The sequence below is a fragment of the Pelobates fuscus genome, chromosome 2, assembly GCF_036172605.1.
Source record: "Pelobates fuscus isolate aPelFus1 chromosome 2, aPelFus1.pri, whole genome shotgun sequence".
Lineage (NCBI taxonomy): Eukaryota > Metazoa > Chordata > Amphibia > Anura > Pelobatidae > Pelobates > Pelobates fuscus.
Window position 1 is genome coordinate 193,807,300 of NC_086318.1, and position 24,723 is coordinate 193,832,022.

General features: G+C 42.2%; 1 protein-coding gene across 1 annotated transcript in view; it reads right to left on the reverse strand.

Annotated features, from left to right (window-relative positions):
* The window catches only part of ME1 (malic enzyme 1), a 460,205-nt gene that overhangs the window by 351,068 nt on the left and 84,414 nt on the right, over positions 1-24,723 (reverse strand). Inside the window, exon 2 of the mRNA XM_063441145.1 lies at positions 17,925-18,058. Coding sequence (XP_063297215.1) covers positions 17,925-18,058 — 134 coding nt within the window. The remainder of the gene's footprint in view (positions 1-17,924; positions 18,059-24,723) is intronic.

The window sequence follows — 24,723 nt, forward strand, 5'->3', positions numbered from 1 at the left end:
TGGTGAACTACATTTCTGAATTCTACATTTACCATATGTGCAAAAGGACTTCAATGTTCTTGAAGGTACTAGACATGTACTAGATAGGTACTAAACATAAATTGAAATAAACTATTTGCTATGTCAATTAAATAAATAGTTAACTTAGAAAGCAAAAGTATTTTTTCTTTGATGTTTTAGTATTTGAGAAAAATATATCAAACTGAAAATGTCTTTAATGTAGTTAAAAGTATTCATTTTGTTACATTCTCTGACCTGTTTAAAGTTGTACTTCAACCAAAAACGCAGGCCACATTCTCCATGCACCCTAATCCGCATTCTGTGATGGTATTTCCCATTGTTGTATGCGGAGGGACATTCTATACAGCCTCGTCTGAGGGAGTACTTGGGCATCGTCCATTGCCAGCATGCTATGTGTGCTGATAACAAAATTCCTTTCTGGGCTGCTAATGACACTCCTGGATGTGTATTACACCTATGGTAGCAAAGTTCTGTACATGCTGGGTTTCTTAGTTAAACATTGCATTTACAGACTCCAAGCAACAGCACCACTACAAATCACTGAAGTGGTTATGGTGCCTGGAGTAACCCTTTACGTCAAACATTCTATAGGTAATTTTATATTTATTTATTTATATTTATGAAGGGTGCAGATAGAATGCCACTGACACACACAGAAAGCCCACTTCCATCCACCAGGTGATTTTTTTTTTTTTTTTGACAATCTTGTTTTTATTGAAGTTTGTTAAAAAAATTTTTAATACAAAGTACAGAAGAAATGCGTAAATATATAAGCAATTTATATGCTATATGTATCGAGTATTATTACATTAATAGCGTCAACTTCCCCCAACTTTTTTGATCAGTGGTAATACCGTCTTCCCCGTGTGCGGTTGGTCTAACCGCCCCGTGTTCATCTGTGTTCAGCTATGTTCTGGTGAGTTAACCTTGGTGTCTGAGTCTTTGATATAGTAGGGCTAAGTCAGCATTGTATCTTAATTTCCTGATTGTTAGACTAATGAGGACGACAACTAGAGGGTTATTTCGAACCTCAGTTATCTCAACCGTATTCTGGGATGCTCTTCATATGTGGCGTAATTTTTTGAGTTTTAGTATGGGCTGCCTATTGTATATGCTGTGTGCTTTCCACATTATTGCTTTGGTTGCGGTACCGTATCATGCATCTCTGTAGATAGTTTTAGTGCGCTGTATTTCGGTTTGCATCATTGTGTCTAAACTTTGTCATGGCGTTAGTATTCGGTCCAAGTTATAGTGTCTGGGCTTGTGTGTCTTGCGTGTGTGCAGGTACAAGTCTTTTTTTTTTTTTTAAATTCTTTATTTATAACAAGGTTGAACACCATCAATACAAACAAAATCAATAGAAATACCGCATATCGGACATATTCACATGTTTAGACACATAAATCGTATATCTTGTAGAATAAAGCCCACAAGTGCGACTGTATCCGTTGTATCATTAGGAAATCGTCTCTAAAGTGTCCAGATATGAAGATGGTGATCTCCCAATTTTTAAAATATACATAAAATACAAAGAAATCCGAAATGGCTATGATGCCTGTAGTCGGGGATCTAGTAGAAGAATTACACTTACGTGGTGACATAACCTTCATGCTATCTTAGATCCCCCCCCAACCCCGGTATCAAGGATACCCAGCGGGCCCACCACACGAAACCAGAAACGTTTCATGTCGCGGTGCCCCTCACCCAGCATACCAGATCCGGGGCTCAGGAGACTTTGGAGTATAACATGAAGCCATTCAGATGAAAAAGCGAGTGAAAATAGAAAAGGAGAAGAAGAAGGGAGAATAAGAGAGACGTAGGAAAGTAGGGGTCGAAAAAGATCAGGGATAGGGGTGGAATTTGGGGGGGGGGGGGGGGAGGGGGGGAGGAAGGGAGGGGATGTGTGTGCCCGCTGCTCCTAATCGCCCATGCCGCTCTCTACCCAAGGTGTCCAGATTTTCTCAAATTTCGCATTTGTGCCCCTGACCCTCGCAGTCAGTTTATCCATGAGGAAGTTATCTTTAATCTTTTGCATTAAAACCTGAAGCGATGGCGCCGAGGCCTGAAGCCAAACTTGTGCGAGGGCCCTCCTCGCCGCTAAGTTCACCCTATGTACCAGCTTCTGTTCAGTCCTGGTCCAGTCCTCGAGTGGCCTGGCCAGGAGGAACACCCACGGGTCCAGCTTTATCTCCCTGCCAAAGAGATCCTTTAATAACCCCGCCACTTGCCTCCAAAAATCCTGGGCCACAGGACATTCCCACCACATGTGCAAATATGTTCCTTTTTGTCCACAGCCTCTCCAGCATACATCTGAAGATAACCTATGCATTCTGCAAAGCTTTACCGGCGTGGTGTACCACCGAAACATAGTCTTATAAGCTTGCTCCTGCATGGTTACACATATGGAGGAAGTCGCTGCTGCCTCCCAAATCTCCTGCCAATCCACCCCTTCCAGTTCTTCGCCGAGGTCAGCTTCCCATTGGGCTATATAGGTAAGCTCTCCCCATTCTGAGGTAGACGCACTCAAGTGCGTGTATAATTTCGTGATGAGGCCTCTTGGGAACCTTTCCTCAAGGCATAGGGTTTCAAAGTATGTAAGGGGTTTCAGCGCACACCGCTTATTCACCGGAGTCTGTGCGTAGTCCCTAAGTTGGACATACCTAAAAAAATCCGACGGACGTAGAACAGCTCTAGTTTGTAATTCTTCAAACCTAAGGAATGTACCGCCCTCATAAAGTTGACACAAGCGCTGAACGCCCGTGCCCTCTATTCCTTTAAAGTCCCTAGCTTCCAGACCTGGGGTGAAGGCTTTGTTCCTCAGATAGGGGGTCAGCGGGGACTCCTGGGAGGTTAGCCCGTATTTAACCGATGTTGCGTCCCAGATTTTCACTGAGTTCGCTATGGCTGGACAAACAACCTGCGTCCTCGGTCTATGGTCCCGAGGGACCCAAATATAGAACTGAGGGAGGTCCGGACCCAAGAGAGAGGATTCCAGATCCACCCACCTTCTCTCCTCCGGGGGAGAATGCCAATAAGCGACTTGCGCTAGCTGGGCCGCCAGATAATAGAAATAAAAATTGGGTAATCCTAAACCTCCCCTCGACCGTGCTCTGTACAGGATATTGCGGGACACCCGGTGTTTCCTATTCTGCCAGATAAACCTCCCTACCGCCTGTTGGAGTACCCCCAGGTCGGACTTAGTCAGCTTAACCGGAAGGGCTTGAAAAAAAAATAAAATCCTAGGGAGCACATTCATTTTAACTGCATGGATCCTACCAATCCATGAGATTGGTTTATCCTGCCAGTGTTCCATGTCCGATATCAAAGAGCGAATCAATGGGGCGTAATTCTGCTTGAAGAGCTGAGCAGGATCTGCCGTCAGACATATTCCCAGGTATTTGATGTGGTGTTTCTCTATTCGAACATCATGCATACTCCCTACGTAGGCAACGTCGGAATCGCGCATGCAAATAGGGAGTGCACATGATTTAGGTAGGTTCACCTTATAACCTGCTAATTGACCATAGGATTCCAGCACCGCTGCTAGCGCGTCCATCGACTCCGGCGGATGTGTCAGAGTCAATAGGACGTCGTCTGCAAAGGCGGAAACCACGTATCGTTTGTCCCCTATCGATATTCCCCGAATTTCGGGAGTGATACGTACCTTCTGTAGCAGGGGTTCCAGCGATAGGGCGAAGAGCAGCGGGGACAGAGGGCAGCCTTGTCTGGTGCCATTGCCCAAAGTGAATGGTAGAGCCTTTGCTCCCGCTATCCGTACCCGAGCTTGAACATCCGTATACAGAGCCCTAATTGCAGTGACAAAGGATTCCGGTAAGCCAAAATGCCGAAGGACCTCAAAAAGATAGGGCCATTTAACTCTATCGAAGGCCTTCTCCGCATCGAGCGAGAGGATCAAGGTTGGGATCCCCTCCGTCGCCTGCCTCCATATTAGATCGATGTTGCGCCGAGTATTTTCATACAGTTGTCTGCCGGGTATAAAACCCACTTGGTCGGGATGGATTAGGTGTTTTAGATGTGGGTTCAGGCGGGTCGCCAAGATCTTAGCTAATATTTTAGAGTCATGATTTATCAGCGAGATCGGGCGGAAGTTTTCGGGAAACGAGTCGTCTCTGCCCGGCTTCGGCAGGAGAACTATGTCGGCCAGCGACATGTCCTTGTCCGGCCTCCCCCCCTCCATGAGATCGTTAAACAACGTCTCCAGATGAGGCGTTAACGTTTCCCGAAAGATTTTGTAATAACCCCCCTCGAACCCATCCGGTCCGGGGGCCCTATTGCCTTTCAACGTGGAGATTGCCGCGTCTATTTCATCCGCCGTAATTCGCGCTCCCAGAACAGCGGTGTCCCCTGAACCCAGCTTGGGCAGTGCCAGGTGCTCCAAGAATTGTCTGGTTTCGTCAGTCTCACGGCTTAGTTGGTCACTGCCTACTATCCCGGAGTGGTTATATAACGCTGCATAATAATCAGAGAAAACCTTTGCGATGTCCGTGGGGTCAGTGCGGTACACCCCAGCGGAGTCCCTGATTCTAGTGACATGGGAATGACCCTGTCTCGGGCGAAGCGAACGAGCCAGCAGTGTGTCCATTTTATTGGACTTTTCATAGTACGTCCTCCTGGACCAAACCATTGCTCTGGCCGTATCATCGATAAGTGTCTCACGCACCGAGGTGCGTAACTTCTGGACATCCGCCAAAGTGTCGGCGGATGGGGCGGTTTTGTGTCTCTCCTCAGCCTTGCCCAAAGCCTCCAAGAGAGACGACAGTAGCTGCATTTTACGTTTCTTCTTTAAGGTGGCTTCGCGGATAAATATGCCCCGTATAACCGCTTTATGAGCGGCCCACACGGTTGCTGGGCGAATGTCGGGAGCCACATTCCTTCCGAAATAATCGGACAGTTCCGTCCGGATCGTCTCCACCACGGCCGGATCCTGCAGCAGAGAAGTATTTAACTTCCAGGACCACGGCGATGTTGTGCACAACTTATCTAGAGATAGCGTGATCTCAGCATGGTCCGACCACGTGATGGATCCGATCGTGGATTTCAAAGTTTTTGCCGCTAAGTGTGAGTTAACCAGGAATAAGTCAATCCTAGAATACGTACCGTGAGGAGCGGAATAAAAGGTGTAGTCTCGATCATCAGGATGGTGAGCTCTCCAGATGTCTAATAGGCCTGTGCGTTGGATGAATAAACGGAGCAATTTATCCTGTCCCCCCCTCCCGTGCGATCTTGGCAACCCGCCCCCCTGGCTCCGGTCTACAGCTGGACATGGGGTGGCGTTAAGATCTCCTCCCACAACAATCAAGCCATGCGGTAGATCATTAACCGTTTGGGCCATAGTGTCCCAGAATGCAGCAGAGGGGTCATTGGGAGCGTAAATGTTGAGGAGATGGATCGTATGGGAGTACAAACTCCCCGAAATCACTAAGAAGCGACCCGCCGGATCAGCTGTCACCGTCCCTATCCGGAGGGGGCATCTATGGTGCACAAGTACCGCCACACCATTCCTCTTGTTTAAAGCCCTCGCCTCATGTACTGTTCTATATGTGTGGTCCCTCAAGGCAAACTTCGCGGTCTTTGGTACATGTGTCTCCTGCAAAAATGCTATGTCAGGATTAAGGCGCTTGAGTTCCCTAAACATAAGGCGTCGTTTTCTTGGAGCATTGAGTCCCTTAACATTTAAAGATAAGATCTTTAGAGGCATATCGGTGAGTCAAGAGGCAAGCTGATGTTATTAGTCGAACCCGCAGAGGGTCGACATAATAGCTGCGTAACGGGCACAGCGACCACCCCTCCCAGTAGGGCATAAGGAGGGTAACGGGATGGGGGTAGGGCGGAACTAGGGAAAGTAGAATAGGGCGAGAGAAGGAAGAATAGAGAGAGTAATAATGAAAAGAACTTGTGCCTGGTCTTACCTGTTGCCAGGACAATACGGGGTATATGTTGACGCCCCTCTAGGGCACCAAATGGACCCCAGATCGGCATGATCACAGACCAATCAGGAAGAGCACCTCAAGGGTGCCAATCACAACCAATATGGAGACAAGACAGCAACTCGTAGTCAGTGGGGAACAATAAAACTGCTTTATAAACGTCAGGGGGGGGGGGGGCTACAATTGGGCGGATTGTACGACCCAACCCAAGGATGTGCCGACCAAAGCAATCAGGGGAGGGCAGTGAAACATTGTCACCTCCCCACAGCCTCCGGTATAGTATACAAACAGGGGGAGGCTAAACACATTATCTGTAAAAGGCCTATCCACACATCATTGGGTATGCTTAACTATGAACATCATTTATACAAGTAGCTAGTTATCAACCATAATGTAGGTGAACCATAATTTCAAGTGTTTCAATTCGGTACCCCACATGGTGATTGTGAAACATATTGTCTGAACATAGAACTACTTTAAGGGGTACATAGAAATGGTTATTTAAGCAGCCTGTGGGGGAACCGATTGTGGAGGGCAGAGAACGGGCGAATATGTACATATTGCATATCCCAATATAGCGAAGGGGGGGAGTGATAGATTATCCGATTCCGGGTTACCAAAAGGGGCAATATACACCGCCTCCCCCTCCCCCAAGCACACCCTCCCGAATCGATGGGCCCCGGGGCAAGGATAAGACCTGCTACAACAGAAAGGCAAAACATAACTTCAGGCCCGGGGAGATAATAGAAAAACACGTAGCAAAATGCAATCAAAAAATGGAACACCCAGAAGCCGTGCCCGCCGCCCGCCGCCCCGCAGCGCTCCCGCCTGATCATCATTACATAACAACAATATACAGATGACCCCAGCCCCCATCAGCCCAGCAAGGAAAAACCCCCATAATAACCGGGTGGCGGAGCTTGTCGAGTCCGAAGGCAAAGAGGGGGCCTATCCAGCCTATCAATTAAGTAACACACAAAAACAAAAAAAAACAAAAAACACTGTTAAAGCAAGCTAAGTATACGTGCGGGATAGATGAATAAAAACACATAAAAACGATAACCACCTCGAGCCCCCGCCGCCCACCGCCCCATCCCGATTTCCGATCCCGGCCATAACATGTACCCAATACATAATTGTCAACAATCCACTGATGTTCAGCTGAAAATGCAGAAGTAGAGCGGTGAAGCTCACCATACAGTGGGGAAGCATTAGTCCATGTCCACGAGGCAAAAAAGGGAGTCGAGGCCAGGATTGGGACAAACGATCAACCCTAACCCTCCCCAACATCAGCGGACCCACCCGCGAAAATGCGCCCCATAGGCCCAAGAAGGCCGCATCGAAGGTCTCGGATGCCAGCGCCCATAACAAAAAAAAAGGGGGGGGGGGTGGGGAAAGAAAGAACCCCCAATGAAGGGCCCAACATCCCCCACCCAAACAAGATATCCCACCCGCAGGGCCTTACCATCCGGGACATCCGCTAGCCGCCCGATAGTAGAGACCGAGACAGCACATCACCTCAGTCCTCTGCCGAATACCATTCACGGGGAAGGGCACTAAGGACCTCCGCCTGCACCGTCGGGATCACGAAGTCGTCGGGGGGACGGATCCCCAGCTCATTCAAGAACTTCGCTGGATCGCCATCAGGAAACAAGACTTTCGTACGCCCGTCTTTGAAGGCCAGCAGCCGAAATGGATGACCCCAGGCATACTTGATAGAGTGGTGCTGCAACAGTTCGGTAAGAGGGCGCCATTCCCGCCGTCTCTGCAGGGTCTGAGGGGTCAAGTCCTGGTAAAGAGCAAGGTCTGCCCCATTGTGAGTAATCGGGTGGTCCCTGCCATATCGCATCAAGGCCTCTTTCGTTTGGAATGATAGGAACTTGATGATAACATCTCTGGGGCGCCGGTCGTCCGCCCTCTTAGCACGGAGCGCTCTATGCGCCCTTTCAATATGCCAGAGATAGTCAGGAATATCGGGGAGAAGCGGTTTAAAAATACCCAAGACCACCTCGCTGAGGGCTCCTTCCCCAGCCTGTTCCGGCAACCCCCGTAGGCGGACATTATTTCGCCGCGATCGATTCCCCAGATCATCTATAGCAGAGTGAGCAAACGACAATTGGGAGGTGAGGTGATTAATTTGGGCCGCGGCTGCATTGTGGGCCACAACTGTAGACTCCACCCGCTGTTCGAGGGCCGCCGTCCTTACCCCCAAAGCCTGAATCTCGGCCTTAACTTCCGTCGTGGTACGGACAATCTCCGTGGCTAAATAGCTACGCACTTCAGCCAGCTTAGTCAGAATCTGGCTGGTATCGGAGTCCGGAGACCCCACTGCCCCTCCGCCCGCTGGGCTCGAAGGCGAACGGGGTGTACCCGGGCCTTCACGTCCGCCATCTTGTGTGCTCGGTCGCACAGCGCGAGAGGCCGCGAACATTTCAGGTACAAAGACCTCCGTTACCTTTTTAGTCTGTCTTCGTGGGGCTTTCTTGTCCATCTCGGTGTCCCCAACTAATGTAGCAATTTTCGGGGTCTGTCTCCGCTAATACAGGCTATTGGCACCGCGGTCGCAGCAGAGCTCTACCCGGACACGTCCAGCTCGCTCGGCTGCAAACCACGCCCCCGCAGGTACAAGTCTTACGTGTAGTTTTCCTGTGTGCTTTTGTCGGCGTTTGGTGGTAGTTTTGTGGTTACCGGGGATCCGTGTGTCGTGGTGAGTTTGTGCTTTCGGAATTTTTTTAGGTCTCTTTTGGGTTGGCGGTATAATTCCCAATGTCAGTAACTGCGTGTTTTGTGTATCCAAGGTTATGTCCACCTCTACGTTTTTTCTCACTTCCTCCTCTTCTTACTCCCCACGTCTCCCTTGCTAAGGTGGAGTGGTCAGGATCCACGTGGCTGGTTTGGGTCCTGTCTCCCCGGGAGTGTATCTGTTTTACTGTCTCAGAGCCTTATCCCCTGTTGTCCCAGGTCCATCCCTGCCTGCCCCCCAATTCGTGTGACTTGGGTAGCCCTTACGTCTCCGGATTTGCTCTTGTCTCTGAAGGGGTTTTCTCTGTGTCGCTATGTTGTTTGCCATTTTTATCTGTCTGTCTTTTTGTGTTTAGTTGGGGTGTTGGGGGTGTTGTCTCTATCTCTTGTAGTCAGTGGTTCCTTTCTCTGTAGTCCCTTTTCCAGTGTCCTCAGGTCTCGTGTTGGTGTGGTCTCGTAATGGGAGTCGGTCATCGTGTCTTTTGAGTGGTCTAAGTGTGTCTAAGGTCTTGCATGGAGGGGGAGGGGGTAGTAAGGTCGGAGGAAGAAGTGGCAGGTGTGCTTGGGCTTTTGTGGCCGTGGAAGCCCGATGGGATTCCCGGCCCCGCGGCGGGTGCGGTAGCCCCCCTATGCGCGCCGGCTCGTGCCGTCCTCTTGGCCATGAAGTCCATCCACGGGAACCACGTCAAAGCGCATTTGTCTGATCATCCCTGCATGGAGGCCGTCATCATTTCCATGCTGTATATATTTTCCACCCAGTCGACCCATTGTTGGAAGGTGGGTACCGTTGTGCTTTTCCAGTGTGTCGGTATGAGTGTTTTTGCTGCTGTGAGCAGGTGTATGGTGAGTCCCTTTTTGTACCTCTTCAGTGGTATTTGCGTGTGGTTAAGCAGCATCGTCAGCTGTTGTAGTGGGAGGTCTGCATCAGTGATTTCTCTGATCGTTTGGTGGATCAGCCGCCAGAACGGTGCAATAAGTGAGCATGTCCACCATATGTGGAGTCCCATGCCTGTTTCCGTTCCGCATCTCCAGCATTCACCGGGTATTGAGTTGTGTACATGCCGGAGGATGTCTGGGGTCCTGTACCAGTGTGTCAATATTTTATAATTACATTCCTGGTATTTGGAACTTATGTTCCCCCTATGTGTCAGCTGGAAGATCTTATCCCATTCGGGATCCGTCAGTTCTATTCCTGTCTCTTTCTCCCAGCGTTCAGTGAAACCCAGTGGGCTCCCGTCTCCGTTTTGCTGAAGTATGGCATATAGCGTTGATACGCCATGCAAGAGGTGCCACCTCTCTGTGCATAGTTGTTCCAGTTGTAACAGCGATTGGTGCATGTGATTTTTTCCCGTTAGGGTGGCATAGTATGTTCTCAGCTGGTGGTAGTGAAATTTGTCTAGCCTTGTCGATCTACGATCTGGCATCAGGTCTGCTAGGGTTTTGAGTTTTGAGTCGGTGCATCATTGGCGTAAATATGTCCAATCTGATGCCTGAAAGTTCTTTTGGGCAGCAGGTTTAAGTCCACCCGCCAGTCTTGGGTTGTTGGTTATGGGAGTGAGGGGGTTGGGTGATGTGGTGAGTTGTTTGGCGTATCTTATCCTGCATCAGACCCTCAGTGTGGAGTCGATCATCGGGTTTCCTGTGTATATATCTCCGGGCACGGCTCTTCCTAGCCACAGCAGGGAGGGGATCATTCCCTGCGCTTGCTGCGTCTCCATTTCTACCCATTGTTTGGTGCACCAGGTGATTTATTTAATCTTTTTCTAGCTCACTTAGCTAGGATTTATTTCAGAATTTACAACCCTGTGGTTTTTTTAACAAAATGTATACAAATAAAAGTTGTTTTATTTTAACGCTCTTTTCTTCACTACCCCTTTATCTGGTATAGTAGTTGTCTCTTCTTAAGTTATACTTTTGTCAATATTAGGGTTACCCCCTACTACTATCCAGTGATTTTTATATAATTATGGTCCTCACTCTAATTGTTAAGGCTGTATCATATTTATCCTTTATAGAAACATAGAAACATATAGAAACATAGAAACATAGAAACATAGAATGTGACGGCAGATAAGAACCATTCGGCCCATCTAGTCTGCCCAATTTTCTAAATACTTTCATTAGTCTCTGGCCTTATCTTATAGTTAGGATAGCCTTATGCCTACCCCATGCATGCTTAAACTCCTTTACTGTGTTAACCTCTACCACTTCAGCTGGAAGGCTATTCCATGCATCCACTACCCTCTCAGTAAAGTAATACTTCCTGATATTATTTTTAAACCTTTGTCCCTCTAATTTAAGACTATGTCATCTTGTTGTAGTAGTTTTTCTTCTTTTAAATATAGTCTCCTCCTCTACTGTGTTGATTCCCTTTATGTATTTAAATGTTTCTATCATATCCCCCCTGTCTCGTCTTTCCTCCAAGCTATACATGTTAAGATCCTTTAACCTTTCCTGGTAAGTTTTATCCTGCAATCCATGAATCAGTTTAGTAGCCCTTCTCTGAACTCTCTCTAAGGTATCAATATCCTTCTGCAGATACGGTCTCCAGTACTGCGTACAATACTCCAAGTGAGGTCTCACCAGTGTTCTGTACAATGGCATGAGCACTTCCCTCTTTCTACTGCTAATACCTCTCCCTATACAACCAAGCATTCTGCTAGCATTTCCTGCTGCTCTATTACATTGTCTGCCTACCTTTAAGTCATCAGAAATAATCACCCCTAAATCCCTTTCCTCAGATGTTGAGGTGAGGACTCTATCAAATATACTGTACTCTGCCCTTGGGTTTTTACGTCCAAGATGCATTATCTTGCACTTATCCACATTAAATGTCAGTTGCCACAACTCTGACCATTTTTCTAGTTTACCTAAATCATTAGCCATTTGGCTTATCCCTCCTGGAACATCAACCCTGTTACATATCTTAGTATCATCAGCAAAAAGACATACCTTACCATCAAGACCTTCTGCAATATCACTAATAAAAATATTAAAGAGAATGGGTCCAAGTACAGATCCCTGAGGTACCCCACTGGTGACAAGCCCAATCGTCGAATATACTCCATTGACTACAACCCTCTGCTGCCTGTCACTCAGCCACTGCCTTACCCATTCAACAATATTGGTATCCAAACTTAAAGATTGCAGTTTATTGATAAGCCTTCTATGTGCAACAGTGTCAAAAGCCTTAGTGAAATCTAGGTAAGCAATGTCTACTGCACCACCCTGATCTATAATTTTAGTTACCCAATCAAAAAAATCAATAAGATTAGTTTGGCATGATCTCCCTGAAGTAAAACCATGTTGTCTCTGATCTTAAAATCCATGTGTTTTTAGATGTTCAACAATCCTATCCTTTAACATGGTTTCCATCACTTTCCCCACTACTGAAGTAAGGCTTACTGGCCTATAGTTGCCGACTCCTCCCTATTACCTTTCTTGTGAATGGGCACAACATTCGCCAACTTCCAATCTTCTGGGACTACTCCTGTTATCAATGATTGGTTAAATAAATCTGTTAATGGTTTTGCTAGTACACCACTAAGCTCTTTTAATAGCTTTGGGTGTATTCCATCAGGTCCCATTGACTTATTTGTCTTTACTTTTGACAGTTGAAATAGAACCTCTTCCTGTGTAAACTCACTTGTAATAAATTACTCATTTATCATTTTTCTTAACTGAGGTCCCTTTCCTTCATTTTTATCTGTAAATACCAAACAAAAATATTCACTGAGGCAGTCAGCTAGACATTTATCCTCTTCTACATACCTTCCTTCTTTTTTTTAATCTAACTAATCCTTGTTTTACTTTTCTTTTCTTATTTATGTATCTAAAAAAAAGTTGTGTCCCCCTTTTTTACTGACTGTGCTATTTTCTCTTCTGTGTGTGATTTGGAAGCTCTTGTAACTTGCTTAGCCTCTTTCTGCCTAATCTTATAGATCATTCTGTCTACCTCACTCTGGGTTTTCTTATAATTACTAAATGCTAACTTTTAGTTTTTTTACTATTTTGGCCACATCTGCGGAGTACCACAGTGGTTTCTTGAATTATTTGCTTTTACTGACAAGCCTAATGCAATTTTCTGTTGCCTTCACTAGTGCAACTTTTAAATAATCCCATTTCTCTTGGACTACATTTAAATTGCTCCAGTCTGATAATGACTCCTTTACACATATTCTAATTTTAGAAAAGTCTGGTTTTTTTTTTAAGTCTAAAACTTTTTTTTTTTTTTGTGTGGTGTGACTCAGTCACTGTTCTTATATTAAACCACACTGACTGATGATCACTGGATCCTAAACTTTCACCTACAGTAATATCGGAATATTCTCTGTACAGGTACTTCTTTGCTGTCATTGCTAATAAGACATTGTCTGCCCCACCAACACATATAACCTTGCACTCCTGTAGCCATAGGGTTATTGTGAGTGCATTCTGAGATCAGCACACAATGTCAGCATCAAATACATTCTCCTGTGCTGTAATATGTTTATGTTTGCATGCGCTACTATTAATCTGATCCTACTGTAACATCAAAATTACAATGTTTAGAATGATGAGATTTCACTCCAAAGTGACAAAGCACACACACATATAAACACAAATGCACACACCCACAAGCACATATATCACTTTGTAAAGTTCTAATGTTCTAGTACCTGTGAAGTCTAGCAAGTTCGAGTTCTTTCCATAAATGAGGGGTAGGCAACCTTCAGTACTCCAGATGTTGTGGACTATATCATCCCTGATGCTTTGCCAGCATTATGGCTGTAAGAGCATTATGGTAAATGTAGTCAACAACATCTAAAATGCTGAAGGTTGACTGCCCCTGCCCTAAACTTCTCACCAGGAGAAGCTCATCTTAGGGGCAGGTAGATTTATGCCTCCCCTCCAGTTTTTGATGCAATAAAAAAAAATCTGGTCTATTAATGTCGTAAAACACTTTATTAGTATTGAAGTTTCCTCCTTCTAGTGATGTTTGGAGATCCTGCTGAGAAGCTGAGCAACTAATTAGTCAAGATATTGGTTTCTAATCCCCATTCTCTGGGTATATACCCTTAGGACATGCTTAGTCTGCTCTAACAAGATTTTGATGTCACTCATTGACTTTGCATTGGGTCCTCAAATCCTGGACTTCCTAAAAGAATGGTCTGTGTATTATCCTGTCTTCAAGGACCGTCATATGGTAACAGCATTAAGCGGTGAAGTCAGACATCTTTGAACTGGTTGTTGTTTCCCAAATACGTGTATCTGTATGTTTATGGTGTTGAACAGGGCATGACCACTTACTTTTTTTTCCTCTATTCTTTATTTTTATCGTGCAGGAGTTAATAAACAGGCATAGAAAAACATGTTGCAAAGATAATGTTAGACAAGCATCTCAGTGAGTGTAAGACAAACATATTATAAATGCACTGTTTAAGGAGAAAAAATAAATAAAACACTTCAAAGAAAACAGGTTATATAACAGTTAGAAACATGAGGTTTTCCTCCCCCAAGTGTCCCATAAGAGTGGTTGTAGAACAAAGATCATCAGCATTTCTAAACGGGTTTATCAGGCATGACATGAGGGGGTAATAGTTGAGGCCTCCTGGACAACATTCAGCTGATGCCCGTTAGTGGAAGTCCCACATCGTGGCGGTATGCAGCGAGCCCAGTGCTTCAAGCGCAAGGTGATATGATTGTAGAAAGACGGGTCGTTCCTTCCGTTTTACTCTCTGTATCCTATTTTATTTTTTTTCATTTCATTTTATAATTCATATAGCGCCATCAAATTATGTAGCGCTGTACAATGGGAAATGACCCTTTACTTGATCAGGAGGCGAGTACATGGTTAAGCATGCAAAGCCCACTAAGTCAGGATACAGAGCCAAATTCCAAGGATAGAGTCTAGCAATCCACCATCTTTAAACTTCACTATCAACCACTGGTTCTCGCTAGATTAATTCCAAATCTAAAAGATTGATTTCCACTTCGCAACAAATAATTCATGTTAAAATATTGTCTGGTTAACAGATTATCAAAGTCAGTGTAAATAATGTCCCTATATTTTTTCCCACCAACAAAATTACTTCCTCCAATACAAATGGTAACATCCATCCTTCCTTTAGAGCAACGATTGGCCTGAAATTGGCTTTTGACTTTATCCATCACATTGCCTTATAAGACATTCGAATAGACTCTGAGTACAAGACCAAATGAATGTATGTAGTAATGTAATTCTGGTGTCAAAGTTTTATTAATGAATTCTTAAAAATACGTATTATCTTGCTCTGGGAATTCTGATTCAAATTGTGTAAGCACTTTTTTTTATTGTAATGCAAAAAGCATACTAACTATAACAACTGGAAAGTGCATCAGTTTTATTATTAATGTACTGCCTTTTGACTCTGAAAATAATTTCTGTTTTTGAATACAATTCTTGATTGTATTACTGCATCAGGAAATAATTAAAATGCTCTGTAAATATATTGATTATTATGTGTTACAGAAATACAGCTAGGCAGGGCCAGATCGACCATTTAGGGGAACTTAGTGCTAAGTGGCATTGGGAGTTTGGTGGTAGCCAGATAAATTAGCCAGCAGCAAAATTGTCCTTTGCCAGTACTTGATGCTGCTCAAAGGACCTTTATGTGTGACCTCAGTGTGAGGCTACCATAGTTCTAAAGTTTGCAGGTTCATGTATGGGGATGTAACACACATCAGGGTTTGCAGAACGCACTACTTGTACAGTGGAAGCAGATCTACACATTTTGAAATCAAAGCATTTTAGAGAAGGCAGCAGATTAAAACAGAGGTACTCAAACATTTTTGACAGGGACCCAAATTATTTAGATGATGTTAACTTGGACCTATGTTCCGATTGAAAAAAAATAGCCCATTGACCATAAGCAAGGTTGAAATGTTATATATTATATATTAAAATATATTATAAAATAAATAATCCAAAACAGTTTAATTAAACTCTTCCGAAAGTGAAAAGCATCTCTATTGTACTTGGGAAGGCATTGGCACTGCAGAAACAATTAATTGAGAAAGCTGCCAGTGCCCTAATATATGTGATGTGCCTCTGGTATACAATGAAATGGCTCAGGGACTCAATTTTGGAACCTGACACAAGGGTTAAGAATCACTGATTAATGATACATGCATATAAAAGGTGAAATGATAATGACGTGACACATGTTTAAAGAAGATGGCCCTAATGGAGTTAAAGAAATTCTGTGCAACAATTCGTAAAAATCATTGTGAAGTAATATATGTAATATGGGCTGTTTATGAGATGATGATATGAATACATTTTTATTGGCCTCTAAAAAAAAATGATATATACCATTCAGAAACATTTTTGTACCAACATATTGTTTAGACATGAATTACTGTTTCCTTCACCACAACTAAAAGAAAATCCAACATAAAAGAACATAAAAAATTAGGAATACAAAACTGTATTCCTTTTTTTAAAATTCTTTATGTAACTTTAGACAGCATCATCAAGACATTTGTTCCACATTCTTCATTTTTGCATGCAGCACACATATTAAAGCTAGGTTACAATATAAACCCTAAACCAGTGTTCATACTATAATCTGGCTGCATAGAATCATATCGCTGAACCCTTTTCCATTTATAAAAGAAGGGAAAACAAACTTCCCGAAAGAAGATTGTGCTTCAAACTGGGTTTTGTTTGCCTTCTTTTGGATCAACAGCAAAATACAAATGTGAGGAAGGCTGAATTTGATGGACGCAAGTCTCTTTTCAGCTATGTAACTATGTAACTAGCAAAGCAAAAAGCCAAGGTGCTGAGGGCACCTCAATAGAGAGATGAGAAGGAGAAAAATAGGAAGAAATAACAATAACTATTGTGTATTAGTTGAGTTTTGGCTTTGTCATATTTAGAGCAATAAAGAAAGAGAGTAGATGCGCCATAAGGAGGTGGAGGTAAGGGACCTGGCTTCACACTGCTACTTGCACTAGGATTTGTGATAGCATTTATCTTGATTCCAAGGTTCAAGCCTATAGGTGTCATATTAGATATCCTATATTAAAATTGGCTAACTTGGACTCAGGAAATGCTTGATGCTTAAAACGACACTTATAGGATCACTATAGACACTTAAAGGATCACTAACTTGTTTTCCTGACACTATATAATCTTTGAGGGACCCTCAGGGCCCCCCCCCCCTTTCAGCCACTTACCTTAATCCAGCGCCGGGATCCCTCGGCGCTGGTGACCTCTCTTCCCCCGCCGATGTCAGCTCTCAATGCTTTCCTATGGACTTTCTGCATGCTGGATGCAAATTTTGCATCCAGCGTCGCAGAAGCGCCTTTAGCGGCTGTCAGGAAGACAGCCACTAGAGGTTGCATTAACCCTGCTATGTAAACATAGCAGTTTCCCTGAAACAGCTATGTTTACATGTGAAGGGTTAAAACCTGAGGGACATTGCCCCCAGACCACTTCATTGAGCTGAAGTGGTCTGGGTGACTATAGTGTCCCTTTAAGACCATATATGTCTAGTTCCGGGAGCAGATAGCCCCCACCTGAGCTGTCTCTTCTCAAATCATTCTGTTCTTTCTCTGAACTTATTTGTTATATGTACATGGCGTTCATCCCTATGTCTTACCCTAGGTGCATTTCCCATGGTATCCATACTTTTTCTACGGGTTTAACAGAGTGACAAAACTGTATTTCTAACACTTTCATTCTAGTGTCCCTTATGTGCAGCCCCCAGGCGAATAAAGAGTTAAAAATATCATTAAACTCTTAACTGATTCTAGCGCCGAGGTTCCTCTGATCTCCAGAAGACATCACGTGACATCATGCTGCACACACATTAGACCTTCCTCATAGGAAAGTATTGAATGGGTGGTTTACTAAGGGGATTTTGAAAATACTAGATGTCCTCATGCAAAGCATGAGGATGTCCAACATTGTTTCAAGCAGTTAAACTCTGTGATAATCCAGGAAGCACCTCTAGAGGTTGTTTGGAAGACAGCCACTAGAGGTACTCTTAGCCACTAGAGATGACGTGATCTGGGTACCTATAGTGTCCCTTTAAAATTGTTTATTGTAAAAGTGCCTCTTTTTTTATTTTGTTGATTATGGTTTCTGCTAATTTTGATTGATACAATGTTCATTGCCCTCAATCTGTGAAAAAAATGGCACCAGACATGTATGAGAGAGTCTTGTTAGCAGCATGTTCATAAAGTTACCTGTCAAGATCACATTTCTGGCGTTCATAGTTCCTCAACACCCTTAGGACCTGCACATCTTGACTGAGAAAGCAAGGAGGCAGCAGTCCATGGATTCCAAGTTGCAGTCGTTCCTCCAGAGAGAAGGCCATACCCTAAACAGAAAATATTAAAAAGATGTGTTTCTGTATAAATGGGCATATTAACTTAACAATAAACTGTACAGAACTGAAAAACAAATTGGTTGTGTTGTGATATCTTTAGATGCTAGCTATACAATACATTTTGCTCTCTCAGCAGTTTACCAGATAACTCCCTAAATTGACTCCCTAAATTGGTACCGCTATGTTTGCTTGCCATATTTAAGGATACAAATTCAGAGCACTGCTTAGCAGAAAGATCCCTATTTTGAAATTGAAAAATAAATTAGTTATGTGACTATGATGTCACAAAACTGTTATTTTGAAAATTCTACCCCTATTTAAGCAGCACAGGTCACATCCATTCTGTAAAACAATTTTGATAAAGTCTGTCCAAGGAGAAGCATGTTACGTGTACTGTTATACTGTTCTATATAATTATTTTACCTTTTATATTTGGTTTTATTGTTTTTTAAAAATAAATGTACTTTTTTATTGAACATGATGTTCTGCTGCTGTATCCTAAACTACATATCCTTGGTGTGGATAATACTACCTAAGCCAATTGGACTGAGCAAACCTAATTTTCCTCTGAAGCATGGTATGCACTATTGTGTTTTTTATTCCTCTTTTATATAGTCATGTAGGAAAATCCACATCACCTATAACCTAGAGTGGGAATCATTCCACTTCACGCATTACTTCTGGAGCCAAAATTTAGGTTTCATAATATGTGAGTGTACACCTCACACCTACATACCTACCCCTGCTTGCAAGCTCACCATACTACACAATACACTTTTATAAATACATGAGGATACCCAGCGCTATAAGGACAACTTGAAGAATCTGCACCACAGGATATTCACAGGCGGGGATCATTCCACCCAGGCGTGCAAGTCAAAGCGGCATTTAACCTCCCTGAAAGTTTTTAATTTTCCTTACTCTATCATGAGGTTTGTAACTTACTACACTATCAGTCATTTTTGTTTTTCCTTTTTTTATGTAGTTGCATACATTCCCTAAAGGACACTTTAGGCACTACACCTTTTCTTGTTTTATCCTAGTGTCTGGACCAGAGTTTTTCAATACATTTCTATGAGGAGATGCTGATTGGCCAGGGCTGTGTTTGGCTTGTGCTGGCTCTGCAACTGATCTGCCTCTTGGACAGTCTCAGCCAATCCTATGGGAAAGCATTGTGACTGGTTAAGAGAATCACTTCTGATAATGTCAGCCAAGCAAGCAGATTAAGGGCAGATTAAGAGTCAGCAACTGCAGACTTGAATAGAAGTTAGATTTTACTATATTTAGGGAGACCAGGGGGGCTAGATGGAGATTTTAACACAATAGGGTCAGGAATACAAAGTTTTCCTTTAAAGTGAGATTATCAACACATTACTAGTATAATACAGCACGAGCAAGAAACTCATGACGTTGCTTGGAAAAACAGAGTATTTGTCATCTTGTGCTAGCTCGTGATGTGCAAAATATTGGAAGCTTCTGAATGTATACAGTTTGTTTTCCTGTGTAATTCTATATACATCTACTACATATCTGTTTCACTTTGAGACCTTGGCTTTGTAATATAGTTATAATTTATAATTTTGTTTTCTCTTAAACTTCAAAACTTGTTTTTAATGATTTCTACACCAGCCCCTCTTTTTTCCCTTCCTTATATTCTTCTTTAACATACATCTCCACTTCCCAATCTTCTTTATTCAATGCCCTATGCCTCTGCTATTGCTGGCAGACATCCCAAGAGAGCAGCTGTGTTTCAGTCGTGCACACCTCGCATGGCCTTAGTGCTACTAAAGTGCGATGGTATTCTTTGTTGCATGTGGAGAGATTGAAATACTGAGAGGTTAATTCTGATACAGAAACAAATACCAAAACAAAATTAATGAGCAGCAATCTTGCTAATATCATGTTAGATTTGCCAGTAATCTAAAACTGACTACTGTCTTTCTGGGACATGTTGCCATATTGTCAAATTTGGTGATCTCAGCCACAACAGCGAAGCGCAGTGCTGGAAAAAAGGTGAGTAAAATCACCTTTTTAAACAAAGGAGATGGGGGCCGGTCACCTAAACAGTGCTTTTAAAACTATAGTGTCAGGAATACAAAAATGTTATTTTAAAAGTACTGTAGTGTTCCTTTAAGGGCAGTTGGAGTTAATGGGAATGTCGTTCCCTTACATTATTTAAGAAGTAATGCCTTTCCCGTACTTTGCACTAGGAGTGGACATGTCTCTTATAATTATATTTAATTGTACGTTTTCCTCTGAGGGTGGTGTGACTTTGCCATAACTGTGAGGAGATAACTGTAGTTTCCCTGGCGCTCTAGCAGGTGCAGGATGAGATGTGTGCACTCCCAAGCACTCACGTCTCAATGATGGAAGTAGACTGGCATATTCATGAGCAGTCCACTAGAGCTCAGTAAAGTGGGCTGCCCCACAGTACGTTGGTTTTGCCATCAGCCATTTATTTTTTTAAATGTACATTTTAATGGCTCCCTCTGTCATTGGTAATATTTGATGGTAGCGGGGACTGGTAGACTGTTTGCCCATTCTAACACCCAGCTAGACTATGCCTACTGACAGCATGTTGTCTGAGAAGGGCTTAGTGAAAGAGTGAGTAAAGATATGATGTCACAACCCTACTCACTCACCAGGCTCCCGCTCACACAGTGCACGGTACTTAAACTACAATATTGGACCATTTTGTTCCTCTGAACACCCCCTGCAGAATATCCACATTTTACTCAAACGCGTATCTGTCCATCTTTTTTGGGTTTGAGACTCTAGCCTTGAACTTCCAAGGTGCCCGTGCAATTTATGGGGCTTTTGTATGCAGTTTACTGTTTTTATGCAGGTTTTTCGATCCCATGGTCAATAAGAAAGTAAGATTTAAAACAGCAAATTATTGCCATTGTGCGGACACTCCCTTTACCCAATCTTTTAAAGACAGAGGGTCACACAGATATCGTATACCTAGAAAGGTTAGTGTTGCATATGTGAAGAAGATATCCTATCCAGAATTCTGACCACCCAAACAGACAGAATTAAATAGCACTCTGTATCAGACATATTAGCAAGAGCTAGAACCTTAAGCATTTCCAATGTATTTTGCATCACAATGTTGACTTTAATAAGTATTCTATATTAAGTTTGCAAAAAAATTTCTTTAATAGTGAACTTTCTCTCAACTGTACATGAAATACAGTAGCACAGTCTCAAATGGTATTCTATTCAACTTAGAAAACAAGGTAGCTATTCTTCATTATTTCAGTAATGTATCCTTATGCTCTCTCGGGAAAGATGCTGAACACCAACAAAGCGTTTGCATAATTAAAATATATTTTAGCACACATCTAGCAAACTTCACACTAAACACTGTAACATTTCTAATTATAGTCAACATAGAATGAAGTAAAATAATGTAACAGTATTTATACGGTATCTTACAGTGCCTCCTAAAATGTAATATTTGTTATGCAATATGTTTATATAATATTAGTTGAATATGTACAGTGGCATTTAATTAGTATGTAGCATTTTGGGTTATGCAGATGGAATCACTCTACTTCTTTAAATCATTGTCAAGATTTGTGGTGTGTTCTGCTCACAAAGAAAACAAATCACAGTCTATCTATTGATCTATCTAAATATCTACTATAAACGCACTGTAATGGTTCTGGTTCTAGGAGTGCCCTGGATCCGCCCAGTATAAGTAGTCAAACCATTTGGTAATAGTATGAAAACTTACCTGGGTTCCATCAGGCTCTGATCACTTCCACCACTAAGAGCCAGACGATTCTGCACAGAAATGCCCATAACCTTGCCGTGCAGTGCTAGTTCACTGGCTGAAAATGTAATCTGATTGCCCTCAGCCAATGAGCTAAGCCCTTAGCCTTAAGGTAATAATGAAACTGTTCTAAAGCAATTTGCTTACATAAGTTATAGAGGTACCAGTGCAGTCTTTGCACTATAACTACTATAGTGTACTATAGTGATCCCTTAAGTTCATTGAGTGCCATCGTCCGAGAAGAGTGGGTGGTGTCAAAGCAAAGCAGATAACCAGTATTCACACAATATTAGCTACTCACAATTAATTAAAGGAACACTACAGCGTTGGAATACAAAAGTGTATTCCTAATACTAAGGTGTCCCTAAAGCATAAAGCTACTGTCCTCCCCCCTCTTCAGTTGTTGAAAGGGTTTAAAAATCTGTTTAACACTGTCCTCTTTCCAGCACCGAGGTCCTTCGGTGCTGGTTCTGTCTCCACCTCCTCCAACGTCGGCAATGGGGAGAAGCTATAGCTCATGTACAGCAAGGGCAGCACACACGATAGACCTTTCCCATAGGAAAGCATTGCATCAATGCTTTCCTATTGAGAATTTGAAGACACTGGACAGCATAATTTAATGGAGTTTAACTCTGTGTAAATGCGGCAAGCGCCTGCACCCAGACAACCTCAATGAGATGATGGAGTGCAAAGGACTCTGGTTCCACTATCTAACCCAATACTAATGAGAAAGGGTAGTCCAGCACTCCACAGGTAATGTAAAGAGCATTCAAAAATGTTACGCGTAGTTGTGACGTAAGTATGCACCAGCCGCCGACGCACGTCTCCGTGAGTACTCCGCCCGAGCTGAAGACATTCCATATACTGGCAGGGGCTGACTGGGGTGTGAGTGCGGCACCCAAGGGTGGTTGGCGGATGTGACGAGCGGACTGTTTAGCGACGTCACTTCGGCAATCCATGGGGCAGCGTGAGGTGCATCCAAATGGTCACCACTGACCACCAATGGAAATGCAGATTAAAAAGGTGGAACACACCGTTACCTAATGGACTCTTAAAGCAACAGGTGTTAAGAGAACTTTAAAAGGGCAGGAACCCGAACAACATGACATTTAAAAGATGGAAGATTCAAGAGGCTACACTACAGCTGACTGAAGAAGCTTGGGAAGGAATGAAACACATTTTGGCTGACTTTGGACTTTTATTTGTATAAGTGTGTATAGTATTTGTCATATGTTTTCCTTTATTATAAAAAAAAATTAAAACACTTTAAAGTCCTGTCAAGCCTCAGGAATCATTATCCCCAGAATATTGGCACTATACCTATTACCCTCAGAGCCAAGACTTTAAGGCCCTGGAAAAGGTCAGCTTGAAAGCTACTCTTTTTAAAAGTTTTAGAAGGTTTTAAGCATATGTACTACACATCTTTATAGTTTTTTTTGAGGAAACGTTATTAAAAAGGAGGGGTGTGATGCTGCCCTAAGAGCATAAAAGTACATCTTACGGAGCCAATATCAATAGGCTCCATTACATGTGAGGGATTTTATTTTATTTACAATTAGTCCATTTTTTCAGTACCATATTTCACATATACTCTTACACATATATCAAGAATACGTTGGGTAAGTTAAACCCCCTTACAGTTTAACCCCTTAAGGACTGAGTCAAATGTACATGTTTTGATCAAAATTAAACAAACAAAACTTGGAATTTGACTATATGTCTGTTCAACTGTAATTCACCTCTTTCATATTAAGTGCACCCACATTTATTATATATAATTTTATTCAGGAGAAATAGGGCTTTCATTTAACATCAAATGTTTAGCTATGAAACATAATTTAATACGAATAAAATGTAAAAAAAATTGAGAAATTAAGAAATGTTGTTATTTTGGCGAATTTCAATGTGAAAAAACTGCTTATATTTGACTTTGTAACTTTTGAAAACACCATAAAACATGTACATGAGAGGTATTGTTATACTCAGAAGACTTAGTTGAACACAAATATTAGTGTTTCAAACCCGTAAAATGTATCACACAATTATATCGTAAGTTGTGTGTGGAAAATGTGTGGAAAATGCAAAAAAACTTCACTTTCACTGAATCATCGTTATAATACATTTTACTGTTTTGAAACACTAATATTTGTGTTTAGCAAAGTCTGCCGAGTACAACAATACCCCCATGTACAGGTTTTATGGTGTCTTGGAAAGTTACAGGGTTAAATATAGTGCTAGCAAATTCAATTCTCTGGACTTTCTGCCTGGGTTATCAGGCAGGTCCCGCAAATTATAATTAATAAAATGACTTAATTATGTAAAAATATTACATAAATATATAGGTAGAATTAAGATATATATATATATATATATATATATAATTTTGTTAAATTATTTTTATTTATATATAGGTATATATATATATATATATATATATATAGTGATATATACATATACATTTATGTATATAAATATATATTATTTCGTTCTAAGTGTATTTTGATATCTATCTATATATATATATATAATATCAAAATACAGTTAAAATGAAATTACACACACATATATATATATATATATATTGTAATTATTTATTTTTCATTTTTAATGTATTTATATATTTATGTATTTATATTACATATATATATATATAATTATATATATATATATTTAATTAATACCATTTTACGTGTATTTTGATATTAATATATATATATATATAATTATATATATTAATATTAAAATACACTTAGACATGATATATGATATATGTATTTATTATTTAATTTTAAACTGTTTTAAAACTTTATTTTACTTTATTACAGGCAGCAGGGGGACTACCTGTCATTCCAGGCACTCCCCCTGCTGGCACTGCTAT